The sequence below is a fragment of the Bipolaris maydis genome, assembly GCF_028858645.1.
Source record: "Bipolaris maydis strain C4 unplaced genomic scaffold PSV08scaffold_8, whole genome shotgun sequence".
NCBI classification, from domain to species: Eukaryota; Fungi; Ascomycota; class Dothideomycetes; order Pleosporales; family Pleosporaceae; genus Bipolaris; species Bipolaris maydis.
The window spans coordinates 1,832,791-1,847,497 of NW_027093864.1; the positions used below are offsets into that span (position 1 = coordinate 1,832,791).

The 14,707-nt window shown below is 46.2% G+C and overlaps 5 protein-coding genes across 5 annotated transcripts; 1 reads left to right on the forward strand and 4 right to left on the reverse strand.

Moving 5' to 3' along the window:
- Window positions 1–906: 906 nt before the first annotated feature.
- On the reverse strand, window positions 907–1,432 carry PSV08DRAFT_248273 (uncharacterized protein; the record flags this gene model as incomplete). Its single annotated transcript, XM_066092367.1, has 3 exons — window positions 907–992; window positions 1,060–1,129; window positions 1,244–1,432. The coding sequence occupies 3 exons, from the start codon at window positions 1,430–1,432 to the stop codon at window positions 907–909; spliced, it is 345 nt and encodes a 114-aa protein (XP_065949057.1).
- Window positions 1,433–1,514: 82 nt separating this feature from the next.
- PSV08DRAFT_352480 (uncharacterized protein) lies at window positions 1,515–2,156 on the reverse strand (the record flags this gene model as incomplete). The annotated part of the gene is made up of 1 exon (XM_066092847.1): window positions 1,515–2,156. One exon carries the CDS (start codon window positions 2,154–2,156, stop codon window positions 1,515–1,517), a length of 642 nt encoding a protein of 213 aa, XP_065949058.1.
- A 143-nt stretch (window positions 2,157–2,299) lies between these two features.
- PSV08DRAFT_248274 (uncharacterized protein) lies at window positions 2,300–2,827 on the forward strand (the record flags this gene model as incomplete). The annotated part of the gene is made up of 1 exon (XM_014217582.1): window positions 2,300–2,827. One exon carries the CDS (start codon window positions 2,300–2,302, stop codon window positions 2,825–2,827), a length of 528 nt encoding a protein of 175 aa, XP_014073057.1.
- A 6,973-nt stretch (window positions 2,828–9,800) lies between these two features.
- Window positions 9,801–10,666, reverse strand: PSV08DRAFT_145983 (uncharacterized protein; the record flags this gene model as incomplete). Its single annotated transcript, XM_014217594.2, has 5 exons — window positions 9,801–9,941; window positions 9,987–10,046; window positions 10,101–10,218; window positions 10,278–10,502; window positions 10,557–10,666. Coding segments are annotated over 5 exons (654 nt in total), but the record flags the coding sequence as incomplete, so codon positions are not given.
- A 2,729-nt stretch (window positions 10,667–13,395) lies between these two features.
- PSV08DRAFT_371853 (uncharacterized protein) lies at window positions 13,396–14,385 on the reverse strand (the record flags this gene model as incomplete). Its single annotated transcript, XM_066093209.1, has 5 exons — window positions 13,396–13,432; window positions 13,463–13,585; window positions 13,620–13,885; window positions 13,919–14,167; window positions 14,314–14,385. The coding sequence occupies 5 exons, from the start codon at window positions 14,383–14,385 to the stop codon at window positions 13,396–13,398; spliced, it is 747 nt and encodes a 248-aa protein (XP_065949059.1).
- Between the last annotated feature and the right edge of the window lie 322 nt (window positions 14,386–14,707).

Consider the following 14,707-nt stretch of genomic DNA (forward strand, 5'->3'; position numbering starts at 1 on the left):
GCTTGGTATATAGGCCCAATGTAAGTACTAATACCCTTAGGCTCCCCAAAGGTCATGAGTGTGTAGCATCGCTATCTCGCCCACTCGAGATCAGGACTTCGGCTTCGCCAGCATCATAGTACCCATTAGTGTTGACACCCTTGATTTCTACACAGTTTGTTCACAGTAGTGATGCATGATTGTGTCGGCAATTTATAAGTTTCCCACTTTGGAAGTCTCCCATAATTAAGTTTCCTTGTACTACCAGAGGTAGTTCGATTGTTCTGCTACTCCGTGTGGGGTCTTTCGGGTGAGAATATTGCCCAATTCCATATCTCCTGGGATGTCAAAATGTGTAAAAACATCTACAATCTTATACAATCAAACTATAGTGATCATCACATATCTTCTGGCAGCGTTCAGCCAAGCTTTTGCGATGAAATTATTGGGTCAACTTAAGCTAATCTCACGTAAAGCCTGAAGCGACTCAAAGATCTAACTTAGTAGAGTCCAAAGCCCATGAAAATCCAGTGGATCTTCTAGTTGAAGAATGGGATGATAAAACAAACATGTCAAAAGACACTAACTGGGGATATAACCATTCTAGGATCTCCTCTCTAGCTAAAAGTTGATGAAACAGGCTTCCCACTCATTCCGAGAGAATACTTTTATAGCACGACAACGCGACGAAGCTTACAACCCTCGTTATCTCTCCACCTGCAACAGCCGTCGCTAGTAAAACTGTTTTCCCTCGCTTCCATACTTTTTTTTCTAACACTTTCTTCCAACTGATCATTTATACAGCTCAAGATAATGCACTACTTAACGCCTATTGTTCGGAGAATTTGCCTGAATAACGCTAGTATGAGTTTATCAAGCTGCAATATCTGTACTTCTAACGGTCAGATCATCAAGGACAACTACGTCTCAAGATTTTGTCATGAATAAGTCTCGCGAAAAGAATTTATCGCTGTCAAAAAGGGCTTCTGTGTCCACAACTAGACGGACGATGGCTAGATGCTTTGAGCACATCGACTGGAATTACTTTTGTAAGTGACAATCAGTTATTGATTCACGCACAGCCTGTACATTTCAATACTTTGGCCAAATATGACCCAACGGTAACCCTAAGATATCTGATGCGGCTAGACTGCGGCACTAGTAGTCTTTACTTTGTGCTATTCACATATTTTCGATCATACACCCGTCTGTACACGGTTGTATTGTGAAAACTCATCTATTATCAGTCTCATCCAATGCATACCTGTAGCATCCCAGATGCAGTCACATCCGCCACATCCTCGATACCCTCAGTCATGGGACCCTCCTTTGCAACATTAACCAACACCAGCCGCCGCTTGTACTCACAAGGAACCGTGAATGAATCACCCTGCAGTAGTTCCTGAAGGCATTTGGTTTCCAAGTGCAGCAACGCACGGGCTGGCACTTCCATGTGGTAAGGAGGTCATGGTTAAGACCAAACTGCACTGGTATGTTGTTTCATCTGTACGCGATGGTTCAAGTACTCTATACAGTCATCTCGTATTCTTATCTCGCATCATGCAAGGTCTGCTTGTCTTGATAGTCCTCTCTGGAAATGACAGTGCATAGTATGTTGCCTGGAGACCTTCTGATGTGTAGGTGGCGTCAGCTCCCCGCGAAGCTATTTCCATACCACCTTTGCTGCCATTTTGAGCTGACATAAGTGATACAGGAATCCAACGAGACCCCGGAATGTTCAATTTAGATCCAAGAAGACACAATATGTTCTTAGGAAATGTATGGAGTTCCTTAAAGAGGAATACCATACGCTTGTCTCCAGGAAGGTCAAGAAAGGGAAGAACTTGGATACCCAAAAGACTCGCAACGGCCAAGTTCTCGTCTGTGGCTCGGGTTGTGTCCCTCCAGCGCAATGACCGGGCCACGTCGCCAATCGTGTAAGTGCCGTAGCCAGACCGCTTCATCAGACGAAACAGTTCCGCGGCCAGATCTGTCAGGTATGGCTGTAATAACATATCTTTAACGGGAGGTATCAGATCGCCTAACGATTGGCGAGTATCGGCAAACTGTATATAGAGTTGCTTCGCCAGTACGCCTTCCTGCAGTGTCCAGAGTCGCATCCAACCTGGAGTCAAGATTGCCAGCAATTTCGCACCAAGCGACTCAGTAGACTTCATGAGCTGTAGACTACTATTTAGCACCAAAAAAACTTCGGCATCTTGGTAAGTGTCTGCGGAGACTGGTCTATACTTCTCATCACCGCGGCGGGTATTTTGTTGGCTTTTCTGTCGGGGTCTTTGGGTCAATGGAAGACTGAGAAATGGTCCTGTCGCCCCAACAGACAACCAAAGACTCTAGTGCTCAGCATGCTATTGTTATTCGCGATGCTGACGCCGTGGGACTTGACCTGGAGAGTCTTGCTGCAGGCCAGACTAATGTTGATGTTTCCACTTCACTTTCTACCCGCGCGATTGTTGTGCTCCTAGCGGTGTTTTGGATTACACTACTGGTTTCCGCTTCTGGTATCCAGGAACATACATGGTTTCTTCTTGCTATTGGCAGCATCGGAACAGTTCAAAACATCTTCGTTGCTGGCTCGCGCCGGGATCCGTCAGCTTTTGGTCTACCCTTGAGTTATGAAAAAGTCATTGCTAGGACAAAGGTAATGCACACGCTATTTGCGGTGGAGGAAGCATTTCCTGGGCTCGGTTTCAGTATGCGCGAAACATTCTTTCGAGGTGGTCAGATTAATGAGGATGAAGTAGAAAAGTGGGAAGCATGCAAACAACCATTAAAGATCGAGAAGGCAGCCAAGAAGGCAGCTAAGAAGAAAGCACAACAGGACTAGCCTACGAATTAGTTCGATATCTGCAACAGGCTTATCGATCTTCAATAAATGACTTGATAGTCGAGCAACTCCGTACTACTGAGTCAGCCGTTTAGATCGGACTTAGTCTGCTATTTTTAGTACGTCATAAACCATCCTGGAAGCGCAACCTTTATTCGGCTCTTCGCAAAGGTCTTGGATTGCGGGGAGTAACTCCCATATTACCAGGTCATTTTCCCATGCACGAAGACTCTGTTCTTTCTAATGCATCTTAAGGCACGAAGATTTAGCCAATCCAAATTCAAGACATGTCCTCCAATAAATCCTGGGCGTTCAACTTTTGACATTTGGTAACAACTGATCAATCCTCCCGCTTGCCTTTTCCTGTACCATGGCATCATGTACGTAAAATATCAAACAACTATCCATATTACAAATGTACGCCTATACCTATTAGATTTGTTGGCAGATCTTCTATGGAGTTGATCTAATCTGGAATCAATGAAATTTGTTTCTAATTTGACGGCCAAGCCGACAGGCCTCAACTCTGACGACAAGGGTGTGCCTGTGGGCCAGTATCTATGAGATTACTCAATTATATTACACAGCATCATGCGGTACCGTTGGTACATGTGGACTATGCTCAGTAGGTATAGAATGCTCGTCGCGATGCGAACTCTTCTTGATATTATCCAATTCCTTCCATCCATTGTTTTCGGTGATCGCCTCGATCGATTCTGAGTCCATCTGGTGCCATCTCGATTGGCGTTTCGATTGCAATGGCCAGCTCAATTGCTTTGAGTGCTGACCCTCATGCTGCTGGTTTGAGGTTGGATTGACACGTGACATACTAATGCTTTCAATGATACTGCCGCTCATTCGCCTGATGAGCGGCATAATATATGGAAAGGATCCTACAACTTGATCAGTATCCCAATGCATAAAACTTCAGAGATTTCCATCAAACATACCACAAATTATTCCAGCATTACACTCAATAGCACCCCACACTGGCACCATAGAAGCTCGGTAGGTGAAATCTCCGACTCCTCGAAAGTATATCATGTTTCGCAATCGAATGATGGAGCATGCGATAGCAAGAGATCCTACGCAGTAGGTAAATATTAAAGAAACTACTTCATAGTCAGTAGGCACTTAGTATTATTATTATTATTATTATTATTGATTAACGTCCTGTCTCAGCTGGTAGGCTATATAAGACGTGCAGGCTATGCCTACAGGTAACTACGTAGTGCTATCAATTTGGTGTAGGTGGGGGAGGGGGCTATCTAAATCGAGGTGAGGCTCGTGGCCTAGTGTGGAGGAGGGTAGTAGGAGGTCTTGCGGGTGAGAGGAGAGGTAAGTTGGGTGTAGGGCGAAGGCACCTAGTGTAGGTGTTGTCCTAGTTGTCGAGGTTTCCTTTATACCAGGCCTGCGTTGCAGCCCTAGTTTCCTTAATAAAGGCAATAGTAGCCTGTACGCCTACTGTAGTATCTAGTAAGAAAGCTAGCGATAGGGGGTCCTTTGTAGTTTCTTGCATCTTCTTCCTAGCCTCCTTGTATAGCGTGCAGCTAAGGAGGATATGTGCAGGGTCTTGAGTAGCTCGATAGTTGCAGGGGCAAACTTTAGAGTCTACTTTTCCTCGCTTGAATAGGAAGTCTCGTAGATAGCAGTGACCTAACTTAAGCTGATAGAAGGCGCTAGAGGCTTCTCTACTAGTAGGAGGAGTAGCAATCTGCTTTCTAGTCTTCCACTTGTACCTTGCGGCGTAAGTAGTAGGATTTAGAGTAATAGCTTTTCTCCCGTATTGTCCTAGATAGCTAAGCCACTCTCGCTCGCCTAGCTGCTTTATTCGTGTGCCTATTACAGCTAGGCTCGTCCTGCTAGAGCTAGGATCTAGCTTTGTCGCCTCCTTTGCTAGCGCGTCTGCTCTCTCGTTTCCTATAACGCCCTGGTGTCCTGGTACCCACTGTATGGTAGGTAATATGCCTTTTTCTTGTAGCTTTTCTGCTGCTATAGTGCATCTGAGTTGCCACTCTTGCCCTGGGTAGTCAGAAGCAGTCTTTAGTCTGAGTATTGCAGCCTGGTTATCTGCATATATTCTAACTTCAAGGTAGTCGTCTGCTAGGTCAACAGCCTTTTCTAGGCCTAGGGTAATACCTTCTAGTTCTCCGTTGTAGACTAGCTGGTTGTATCCTATATTAGCCTTTTCTTGAGCTATAAGGCTAGCTCCTTTGTAGAGGGCTACTCCTACTCCTACTCCTTTGCCTTTGCTTGTAGCTGAGGCGTCTGAGTAGATAGAAAGAAGATGCTCGTCTTCTAGTAGTTCCTTGTGGTGCTCTGCTTCGCTTTCCTTTGATTTCTTAGATATATTAATCCTATAGGGCGTAGTAGCGCTCCAGGGCATAGAGGCGTAGTGCTGAATCTTCTCGCTATCTTCTGATAGAGCTGTTGAGATAGATCTAGTAATACGCTCTAGCTGCTTGCCTTGATTGCTATTGATAGCGATATTAAGAGGGTGGCTAGGAGCTAGCTTTCTTGCTCTAAAGGCGTATTGTCGTAGGGCGTTATTTAGCCTAATCCTAGGAGGGTAGAGAGCTGCTTCTACCTCGCTAGGTATAGCAGGCGAGGTTCTAAAGGAGCCTAGGATCTTCCTACAGGCTTGATTCTGCAGCTTCTGCCTTTGGTTAAGCGTTGTCTGCTGCTCTCTCCAGAAGATTTGGCAGCCGTAGTCAGCTACGCTGGTGACGCAGGCTAGGTAGAGCTGTCGTACTGCTCTAGGCGAGAGGCCTTTGTTTGAGTTAGCTAGCCTGCTAAGGCGGTGGAAGGCTGCGCTAGCCTGCTGGTTCCTAATGTAGCTGTGGTGCTTGAATTTAAGGCTGCAGTCAAAGTATATACCTAGCCATCTAACTAGCTCCTTAGACTGTACTATTTCCTGATTAGGTAGAGTAAGTACTCTAGCTTGATCCTTTCTAGATCTTGTCCAGTTTACTAGTTCAGTCTTTGAGCTATCGAACTGGATAGCTGACTCCCCTGCTAGTCTGAATAGATTCTGAATCTCCTTTTCTAGTAGCTTGATATTCCTTCTTACTGACGTAGTTGATATAGAGATCTGGAGGTCGTCTATATAAGAGGAGGAGTAGATATTCGCATTAGTCTGAATCGCCTTAAATAGTGGCTTTGAGTAGATCAGAAACAGGATAGGCGAGGCTGGGCTTCCTTGAGGGGTACCTGTCGAGATCTCCTGCGGCTCCTCAGTCTGTCCGTCAAAGGACAGCTGCAGTACTCTGTCCTCTAGGAAGGACTTTGTCCAGGCTAGTAGGCAGCAGGGGAGGCCTTGATCTCTCATGCCTTCAAGGAGCTTGTTTTTTGAGACATGATCGAAGGCTCCTTTAATATCAAGAAAGATAGTAGTAGTAATCTTCTGCTTTCTTTTCTGCTGCTGTATATTGTTATAGAAGAGTAGCGCAGCGTCGATAGCGGATTTCTTCAGTCTTCCTCCTAGTTGAGAGGGGTGGAGTAGATCTGTTGTTTCCGCTAGTGCGCCTAGTCTTCTAGCTACTAGTCTTTCTAGTACTTTGCCTAGGCAGTTTAGGAGTGAGATAACTCTATAGGCCTTAGGGATCGAGTAGTTAGGCTTGCTTGGCTTCTTTAGGATAACTCCCTTTGCTTTTCTCCAGCACCTTGGGTGGTAGCCTAGATTGAAGAAGGTGGAGTATATCCTAAATAGGGCTTCTGACTGCGCTAGGTAGGCCTTTTGGATCACCTCCTGGCTGATCAGATCAGGCCCTGGTGAGGTAGCCTTCACCTTGCAGCAGGCAAAGGAGAGTTCGTCCTTTGTTAGAGTAGGCCAGGTCCACTTGCTGTCTCCCCTGTAGGTGTGGAAGGAGGGGGTGGCTGTCGTAGGAGGCTGAGGAAAGAGATCCTCTCTAAAAGCCTTGCATTTCTCAGTAAACGTCTCCCTACCTTTAATAGTAGGTATTTGAGTACTAAGGTTATCTTTAGTGTATGCTAGTGCTTTAAAGATCTCTTTTGGTGAGTCTTTTCGAAGGAAGGCCTCCCAGTGGCTTTGCTTAGCTCGTTGAATAGCTTTTAAGTATCCATTTTTCGTACGTAGATACTCTCTTTTCCACTGGTAGAGAGAGCTATTATTTTCCTTTTCTACCTCCTTCTTGTAGGCTCTATAGGCTCTACTTAGTTCTCTCCTACGGCTATCTAGCTCGCTAGTCCACCAGGGCTTTGTCTTTGGCTTTAGGTTGACTAGTGGAGTTGACTTTTCTAGTGCGCTCTGTATAGCCTTCGTAAGATCTTCTCCTAGCTTATCTAGCTTAGTTTCTAGCGCGATATTTTGTCCTAGAATAAGCTTTCTTGAGGTGTAGTTTGAATAAGGAGGTAGTGTCGACAGTCGCTTTTCTAGATCTAGGGCTTTGATCTCCTGTCCTAGCGTCTCCTTGAAAATCGTCCAGTCCGTTCGTTTAGTATTATACTGTTTTGGCTGGCTAGGCAGCTGGCTAGGCAGCTGACTAGGTAGCTGGCTAGTAGTATAGGTACTAAATAGTATTGCGTGGTGATCAGATCCTACTTTAGGTATAGTCTGCCAGTCCTGGATACTAGCAGCTATATTATTGGTTGCAAAAGTAAGATCTAGTACGCTCTCTTTCCGCATATGAGACCTAAAGAAGGTGCCTACCCCTAGAGTATTTAGTAGAGTGAGATTTTGCGCGTCTATCCAATCTACTAGCTCCTCCGCTAGTGTACTAGGGCTGCGCTCCTCTAGGCTCCACCTAGGATGGTGGGTGTTGAAGTCTCCTAGGATGATTGACTGAGGTTGTAGAGTCTCCTGTAGGAGGCGCCTCTGGATTGTCGTCTTATTTTGGCCTTCTAGAAGGCTTTTCTCGTTATAAATGTTATATATATAGAAGTTAGAAGTAGAGGCTAGTACTTTAATAGCTAGAAAGTCGTTATCGTTGCTAATAAAAGGAATAACCTCTACTTCTAGATCTTTCCTAATATAGAAGAGTACTCTAGGCCTTAAGGAGGAGTCCTCTAGGGTAGGTAGTATCTGAGTAAAGTTCTGGTGAGCGATAGATCTAGTGCTTGAGTAGGAGGATCTCTTGAGTAGCCAGGGCTCCTGTACTGCGACGATTTTGGCGTCTACTTTAATAGCTAGGTCTAGCGCGCTCTCAGTAGCAGAACTACTTCTATTAACATTTATTTGTAGGATCTTTAACATCCTAGTTAGTAGGGCCTGTCCTAGTAGTCCTAGCTATAAGAATATCGCAGCTAGAGCTATTTGCCGCGTGAGGCTTACTGCAGTTAACGCACTTAAAGATAGTGTGTACGCAGGCTTTGCCTTTTATAGGGCAGGAGTTGCATTTATGTAGGCTAGTGTGGTGAGCCTCACTGCAAATCTGACAGGCTACTCTACTACATCTAGTCTCAAGGTGGCCAAAACCTTGGCATTTAGAGCACTGCTTTAAGTTGTTAATAACTCGTAGCTTCTCTGCTCTCAGGCTCTCTCCGAGAATATAGAGCTTTCCTCTAATAGCCTTTAGAGCCTCCTCTTCAGTTGCGAAGGCGACGCAGGCGGAGCCATAGCTCTGCTGTCCTCTCTTAGCCTCAGGAGTGAGCCAGAAAGGGGTGCCTACTACTTTGAGGCCTTTGTTAAAGGTCTCAATCTCCTCCTTGATTACCTCTAGGCCGTGGTTAGTAGGTAGTCTATGGACGACTACTTTGAACCACGAGGTAATGGGCTGAGCTACCTTGAAGGCTACTAGATCCTTCCAGATACTCTGGTTTTCTAGCAGGTAGTTGGCTGTAAAGGCAGGTGTAGTAGTGACTACCTTATTCCCTTTTGAGGATAGCGTGACTGAGGCGACTACAGGCGATTGCACCCCTCCTTTTAAGGTGAAGGCTTGGTTGAAGGCATTTCTTAGCCTGAGGGCGTCAAAGGCAGCAGGGCCTCCTTGGTTGACTAGGACTAGCTGCCTCTCCTTTAGGCTAGGCTTAGCCTTTTGAGGTGCCTTCTTCTGCACAGTAGTCCACTGTTGCTCCTTATTTGCTGTTGCAGCTGCGGCGTACGATATAGGCTGCGTAGGAGCAGCTGTCTGTCTATTACCCTGCTGGTTTGGTTGTGCAGGGGTAGGTTTGTCGAGGCGGCGAACCTTGTCTCTTAGCTCCTTAGAGACGTTTGAAAGCGAGGAGATCTGATCTCCTAGAATTGCTGCGTTCTTCTTATTAACTCGGCCTGTCTCAGTGTAGTCTCTAAAGACTTCTACTAGGTCGAGCAGGCTAGTCTGCTGTGAGGGGTTGCTTTCAGCTAGACTAGCTGCTTGGACTACTAGGTTTCTAGCTATCTCGAGGGCCTCTTCTACTGTCGTAGCCCTAGGTGTTTTGTTTTGGCTAGCGAAAGGATTCCTTAGTGTTGAGCCAATAAAAGGCGAGAAGTTGCTTCTAGTGCGGGTGTGTGTGGGTCTATTAGGCTCGGCAGGTAGGTCATCTACTGTAGAGGGGGGTGTGCTATCCCTAGGGCGCGAGGATTCCTGAGTCCCTTGGGTTCTTTGTACTTCTACTACGATTGTGTCCATCTCGTCGATCTCCTGAGTGTAGCTAGTAGCGCTCATCTTTGATCTTCTACTAGCCTCTTCTAGGCTAGTAGTAGAGGCTGATCTTTTCTTCTTATTCTGCTCTATACTAGAGCTTCGCTCTATGTCCTGCTGGACTCGAGCTTCTAGATCGCTACCTTCGAGTTCTACCTGATCTCTCTGAGTTGGCATTAATCTAGATGGTCTGTGCGCTGAAAATTTTTCTTGAGGTTTGTAAGATAGCTGTAGGGAGACGAGTACTTTCCTCTACTGCGCGACAGCGCGCTAGATGCACGCTTTAGAAGTAGTTGCAAACGATTTTTTATAAGAGATTTGTATATATTTAGCTAATATTACACCTATTCTAGAAAACTCGAAGTTGGTGTGAAGGTGAGGCACTTAGTAGATTGAGTGTAGAATTGCTGACCTTTTTTCTTCCGCTCCATTTTGAGATCGAGAAGGGTTGGTAGAGGGAGAAAAAAGATTATAAAGTCAAAGATGGTATTGACTGTTGACGTAAAGAAGTTCATGGCCATCATATTCCAGCAGCCCTGAGTCATGTCAGCATTTATTAGCATCTCAGGGGCCTGACTCACACGTGGGAATGTGTCAAGATTCCAAGCAGCGCTCATTGGTATGCACTGAAAAATTGCAGACTATAAACTTTTAACAACCGACCACTTTCAACCAAAGGTAGACACATTACTTACAAAGGTAGTGAACATTGTGAAGATACATACTAAACAGCCAGTCCAAAACACGACCCTTTTTTGCGTCCCTGGCGCGGCGAGTAGGTGTAATTGAGCAAGCATGCTGGCTTTGATCAACCTATGTTCACTGATGAGCAATAGATCTCTCAAGTAATTTGCGGATTTGGGTGGAATTACCCAACGAGTGCCTGATACACAGAGTTTTGTGCTAATCCAATCTTCATACTCTCTTGTAACATCTTTGGTCTTGCGCGCGAGTACTCGATATGCTTGCCCATACCAGTCACGATTTGAAAATGAATCAACACACACGATGCAATATCCACGAATGATGATATAACGACAAGCCATTCCGCTAAGTTCAAGCGCGTAGTCTTCAAGAGATACAAACGGCTAAAGAGTCTGGGTCAAGTCAGCCAGAAATCTGCTAACGACGAACAATGAGTGATTTCTTACCGGAGGATGACTATCAAGAGCGCAAATCCGAGAAAAGAAAAGGTAATGGAGTAAAGCATAGGGCTGACATCTTGCTCCATGTATCCGGGATCGCCAGGCTTCAGGGCCATTGCCTCGAGGTTGTATCAACGTTGCGGGGTTTGCGCGGTGACAGTTTCGTGTCGGGGGAGGGGGGGGGGCGAGTGAATGTTCCGACGCTCAATGTCAGCTTGGGAACACGCCCTCCCGCCTTCAATATTTTGCTGTCTTTAAGGTCATGCCGTCTTTAAGATCATACCGCGTCGCTTCTCTGTGCATGAAGGCAACGAGCCTTGACTCGTTCGATCTACCAAGCGAGGAAGTTCGTTGCAAACTAGGTTTCTCATGTGCCCCACATTGTGCCGTACCTCAGCACTAGCACGTGGAAGCAAACCGGCGGGCCAATAAGCCCGCTCGAATTATGCCCGAATCCGGTCATCGAAACCCCTTTGGTCGTAGAAGTCTTTGGGGAAAGTGCGGGGAGCGGCAGGAGAGTTTGGCTCGCTCCGGGGTCCAATTAGTTTAATCACGCCAACCCATGGTAGTTAGATCCGTGTACGAACTGAGTTAGTTGGCTAAGGGATGGTATTCGCGAATGTCTCCTGGCCAGTCTAATTCGTGAATGCGTCGAGTGGCTGTTCCCCCTTTGCCCCACATTCCCGCGGCCTCCCTTGTGGCAACTTGACATCAACCCGCACACTAAAGCTTGATTCGGTGTCGGGACACGAAACGGTAATATGGCTAACGCGCAGACGGGTCTGAGCTCATGCGAGTAGTAGCGTGTGTGACGCCCAATTCTTTCAGCTCTATGATCACGCAGCCTCGGTTATGACTCGCCCAAGAGCGATGCTCGATGATACGGCCGGACAGTCCCTTTTTCCATACTCGGGGTTAGACAGCTGACTCGTGGTCACCAATCGCAACGTACCAAGGGGCAACGCGGGGCGTTGCATGGAAGGCCTTAGATTGTGGCCCTACTTCTGTAATTCTGCGATAATAATATGATAGCCACTAGTAGTTGACTTTGATTACCCTATCTAGATGAATGACTTCCATTCGAATTCTCTAAAGGTATAAATGTCCGACCTGCGTCGTTTCGTGGTTAACAAACGAACTTGTAGAGATCCAAGCATCCCATCGTCGAGCATGTTGTGTTGTTGACGCCGTGTCCAGAGACCAATGTTCGATGAGAACCGCCTTAAGATTCGTATTTAGCTCACTAGGTGGGATACTGCGGATCAATCCACTATCAATTCTGAGATGAACTTCTCAACTTGGTTCAACGAGGTCAACTATCCCAAAGCCTGACATTTACTGTTATAAAACTCATGGCGGAGACCTTCTTAACGTTTTGATCAGACTTGGCTCAGCACTTCATAATTCGCTCCATTGATGTGCAGAAGCAAATGACGATGCCACAAGGCATTCATGCTCCCAGTTGTATTGAGCCATGCCGCCCCCTCAATTCACTCTTTTTTGTCGGGCAGAGCTATGTATCATCACGATGGGCCATCGACACAGGCAGGGGTCTCATTGTCATCGACACACTTGATAATGCTGAAGACGCCCAAGTCGTCCTGCTGCGCGATATTGCCTACTATGACTAGTGTACAGTTGCCAATTTGGTGGCGCTGTCTATCTATGAAAACGTCTGGTACCCTGGTCTGGGCCTAAGATATGGCCTAATCTACTATTGTGAAGGCAACCGGTGCACTGACCAAGGACAATGTGTTGTTGGTCGACGGGCAACAGTTTGTGATTCGCAACAAATCTGTCAGCGCTATTGCCACTCCGGGTCACACATCGGGTTACTATTCTTTCATCTTTCCCATGTGTGAAGCAGGCAAGCGCCACAACGCCGGCTTCTACTTCGGGAGTGACATTCCGTCGTCGGCTGACGACAAGATCAGTCAGGCGTTGTCATTCCAGAAGTTTGCGAATGCCTCGCAACATGTAGGTGTCGATCTCTTGTTAATCAATCGCTAGGATCAAGCGACCCTGTTCAGGATTTCGACTTTTCGGTCACACGATCTTGCAGCCCCCTAGCAGAATTGCATCATTTCTAACCCTTTCGTAATTGATGCCGATGGATACTTGTGTTGGGTCGAAATGATGGGAATGTGTATGCGAACGATGGATGCAAGGCTTGTTTAGTCCCTTCCGGCTTCGATGTCGCTAGTGGTCGTCTTTCTAGCCATCAGCAGAGGTTATAAGGATAGGAAAAAATAAGGAGGAGGTAAAAGATAGTCGAAAGAAGGCTTGAATTCCCTCGCAAGCGAGCTAGCCAGCTGTCCTCCTATAGGCTAAGCTTGAAGTTGGGGGTAGATAGCGTACCGTGAATATTTGTTCACGTGCCAGATTGGAGTTTATCTGCTGTGTTGTTACTCGATTAGAATCATGTATCATCTTTCCTTGTATCAAGAGCGGATGTCTCGGATACACTGCCCGTATGCGATAAAAATCTGTTGGTTGTTATATCTACTCTGTTCGTCTCGGGCTAACCCCTGGACTAGCGCCATAGGCGCTGTGGTCCCCACTCGATTTTGTGAACCCAGCTCCATGCAGAAACACAGAATTTGATACCATTAGTATGCTTGAGCAATCAATCATAAGCGCTGATTATCAAAAACTATCCATAAAGCCATAACTTCATCTCTAATGGAGATCATTGCCACGCCTCAAAATTATTCAGATCACACATGTTCTATTCGGTTTCGAAGAAAGGATGTTGAAGAAATTGAGAGTGCAGTCATACACCATGAACGTGATGCTACTTGACAACTGTTGTACACCATCAGCCAATCACTCTTCAAAACATTAGCTACAGGCTGCAAGTAATTACCGTGAGTCTTAACAGCCTCGGCGTGGTAGCTTTCTAAAATACAAACAATCTTTCCTTTATCAACATTTTCGTTGCAATCGAGATCACACTACCTCTGTAGTTTCCAATACTCTGGATTCTAGTTTTGATATTGTCGAACAGCATTGATGCATAGCCATAGATCATCAGCCTTGACATTACAATAGCAGATGCCAAACACTGACACTGTCATGATCCCACTACCGGCTCCAGTGAATGTTGTCGTTGTCGCGCCACACATCTTTTCTGGCCATACTTCCCTCAACTGATCATTGAGTGTGCCAAAAGTCGTGAATCCCACAGCGCTGTTTTTACCCTGCTTACGCAGCACTGGCATAAGACCCTTCCACAAAGGAAGTACTCCATCTTGTCGCGCTGTATACGCAACTAACTGAGACACAGAAAGCCGTCCCAAATGGCCCCCTGATGCAGCATCATGTATAAATCTTGGCTCTCACGCCTCACCCGGTGTAACAACGAGGACACTTTCTGTCGCTCCGGTGCATAGCATTGACGTGAGTTTGAGCCAGGAATTCCGTACTGCAGACCCATTACTCATGGTTGGAGAGAGAAAGTAGGTTGTCAAGTTTCTTTTCGCAGTCTCGAAGAAGAAGAAGAAGAGACCACCGCTTTTGAGCGCATTACTTATCGCGAGAGTTTGACATCCAGCGTACACGCCTCTAGTCCCAGGATCTTCGACTGTGGATCTGAGAATAATGAAGGATGATGTGGACTTTCGGCCGGGTGAGGCAAGATCCAGTTAACGGCGCGTTTTGACAAATTCGGCTGGGTACTATTAATACGATAAGCTTTTATCTAATGATGAATGCAAGAATTGCAATATGCGTCATACGGGGGATAGGCATGACTAATTGTGACAAAGGTTTCTGATCCGCCAGCCAGGCCGCCTGCTTTTATGCTAATGCTAATCAAGTGCGGGGAATGTTTCATGGTTTTTGTTTCTTCGACGGGGTTTTCGTGCCGTATTCGAGCATTCAGATGTTGTATTGTTGCTCACAAATCAACAGGTTGCACAACATATATCTATGAACCTTCAGAGACATTGTACATCAAGGCTGGGGCAGTATACATCTCTCTCGACCCACAGCGCCAGCGCTGGCACTCAACTCCGAGCATAACTGTACCAGCTGCTTCGGAAGATGTCCGAAGTCCAAGACGCGCAAAATGGGTGCTAACATCAGCTTGTTGGAACTAGTGAGTAACTGGAAATGGTGGCTCGTAATGGCTCGGACGTTGACCGAGATGGCAAACA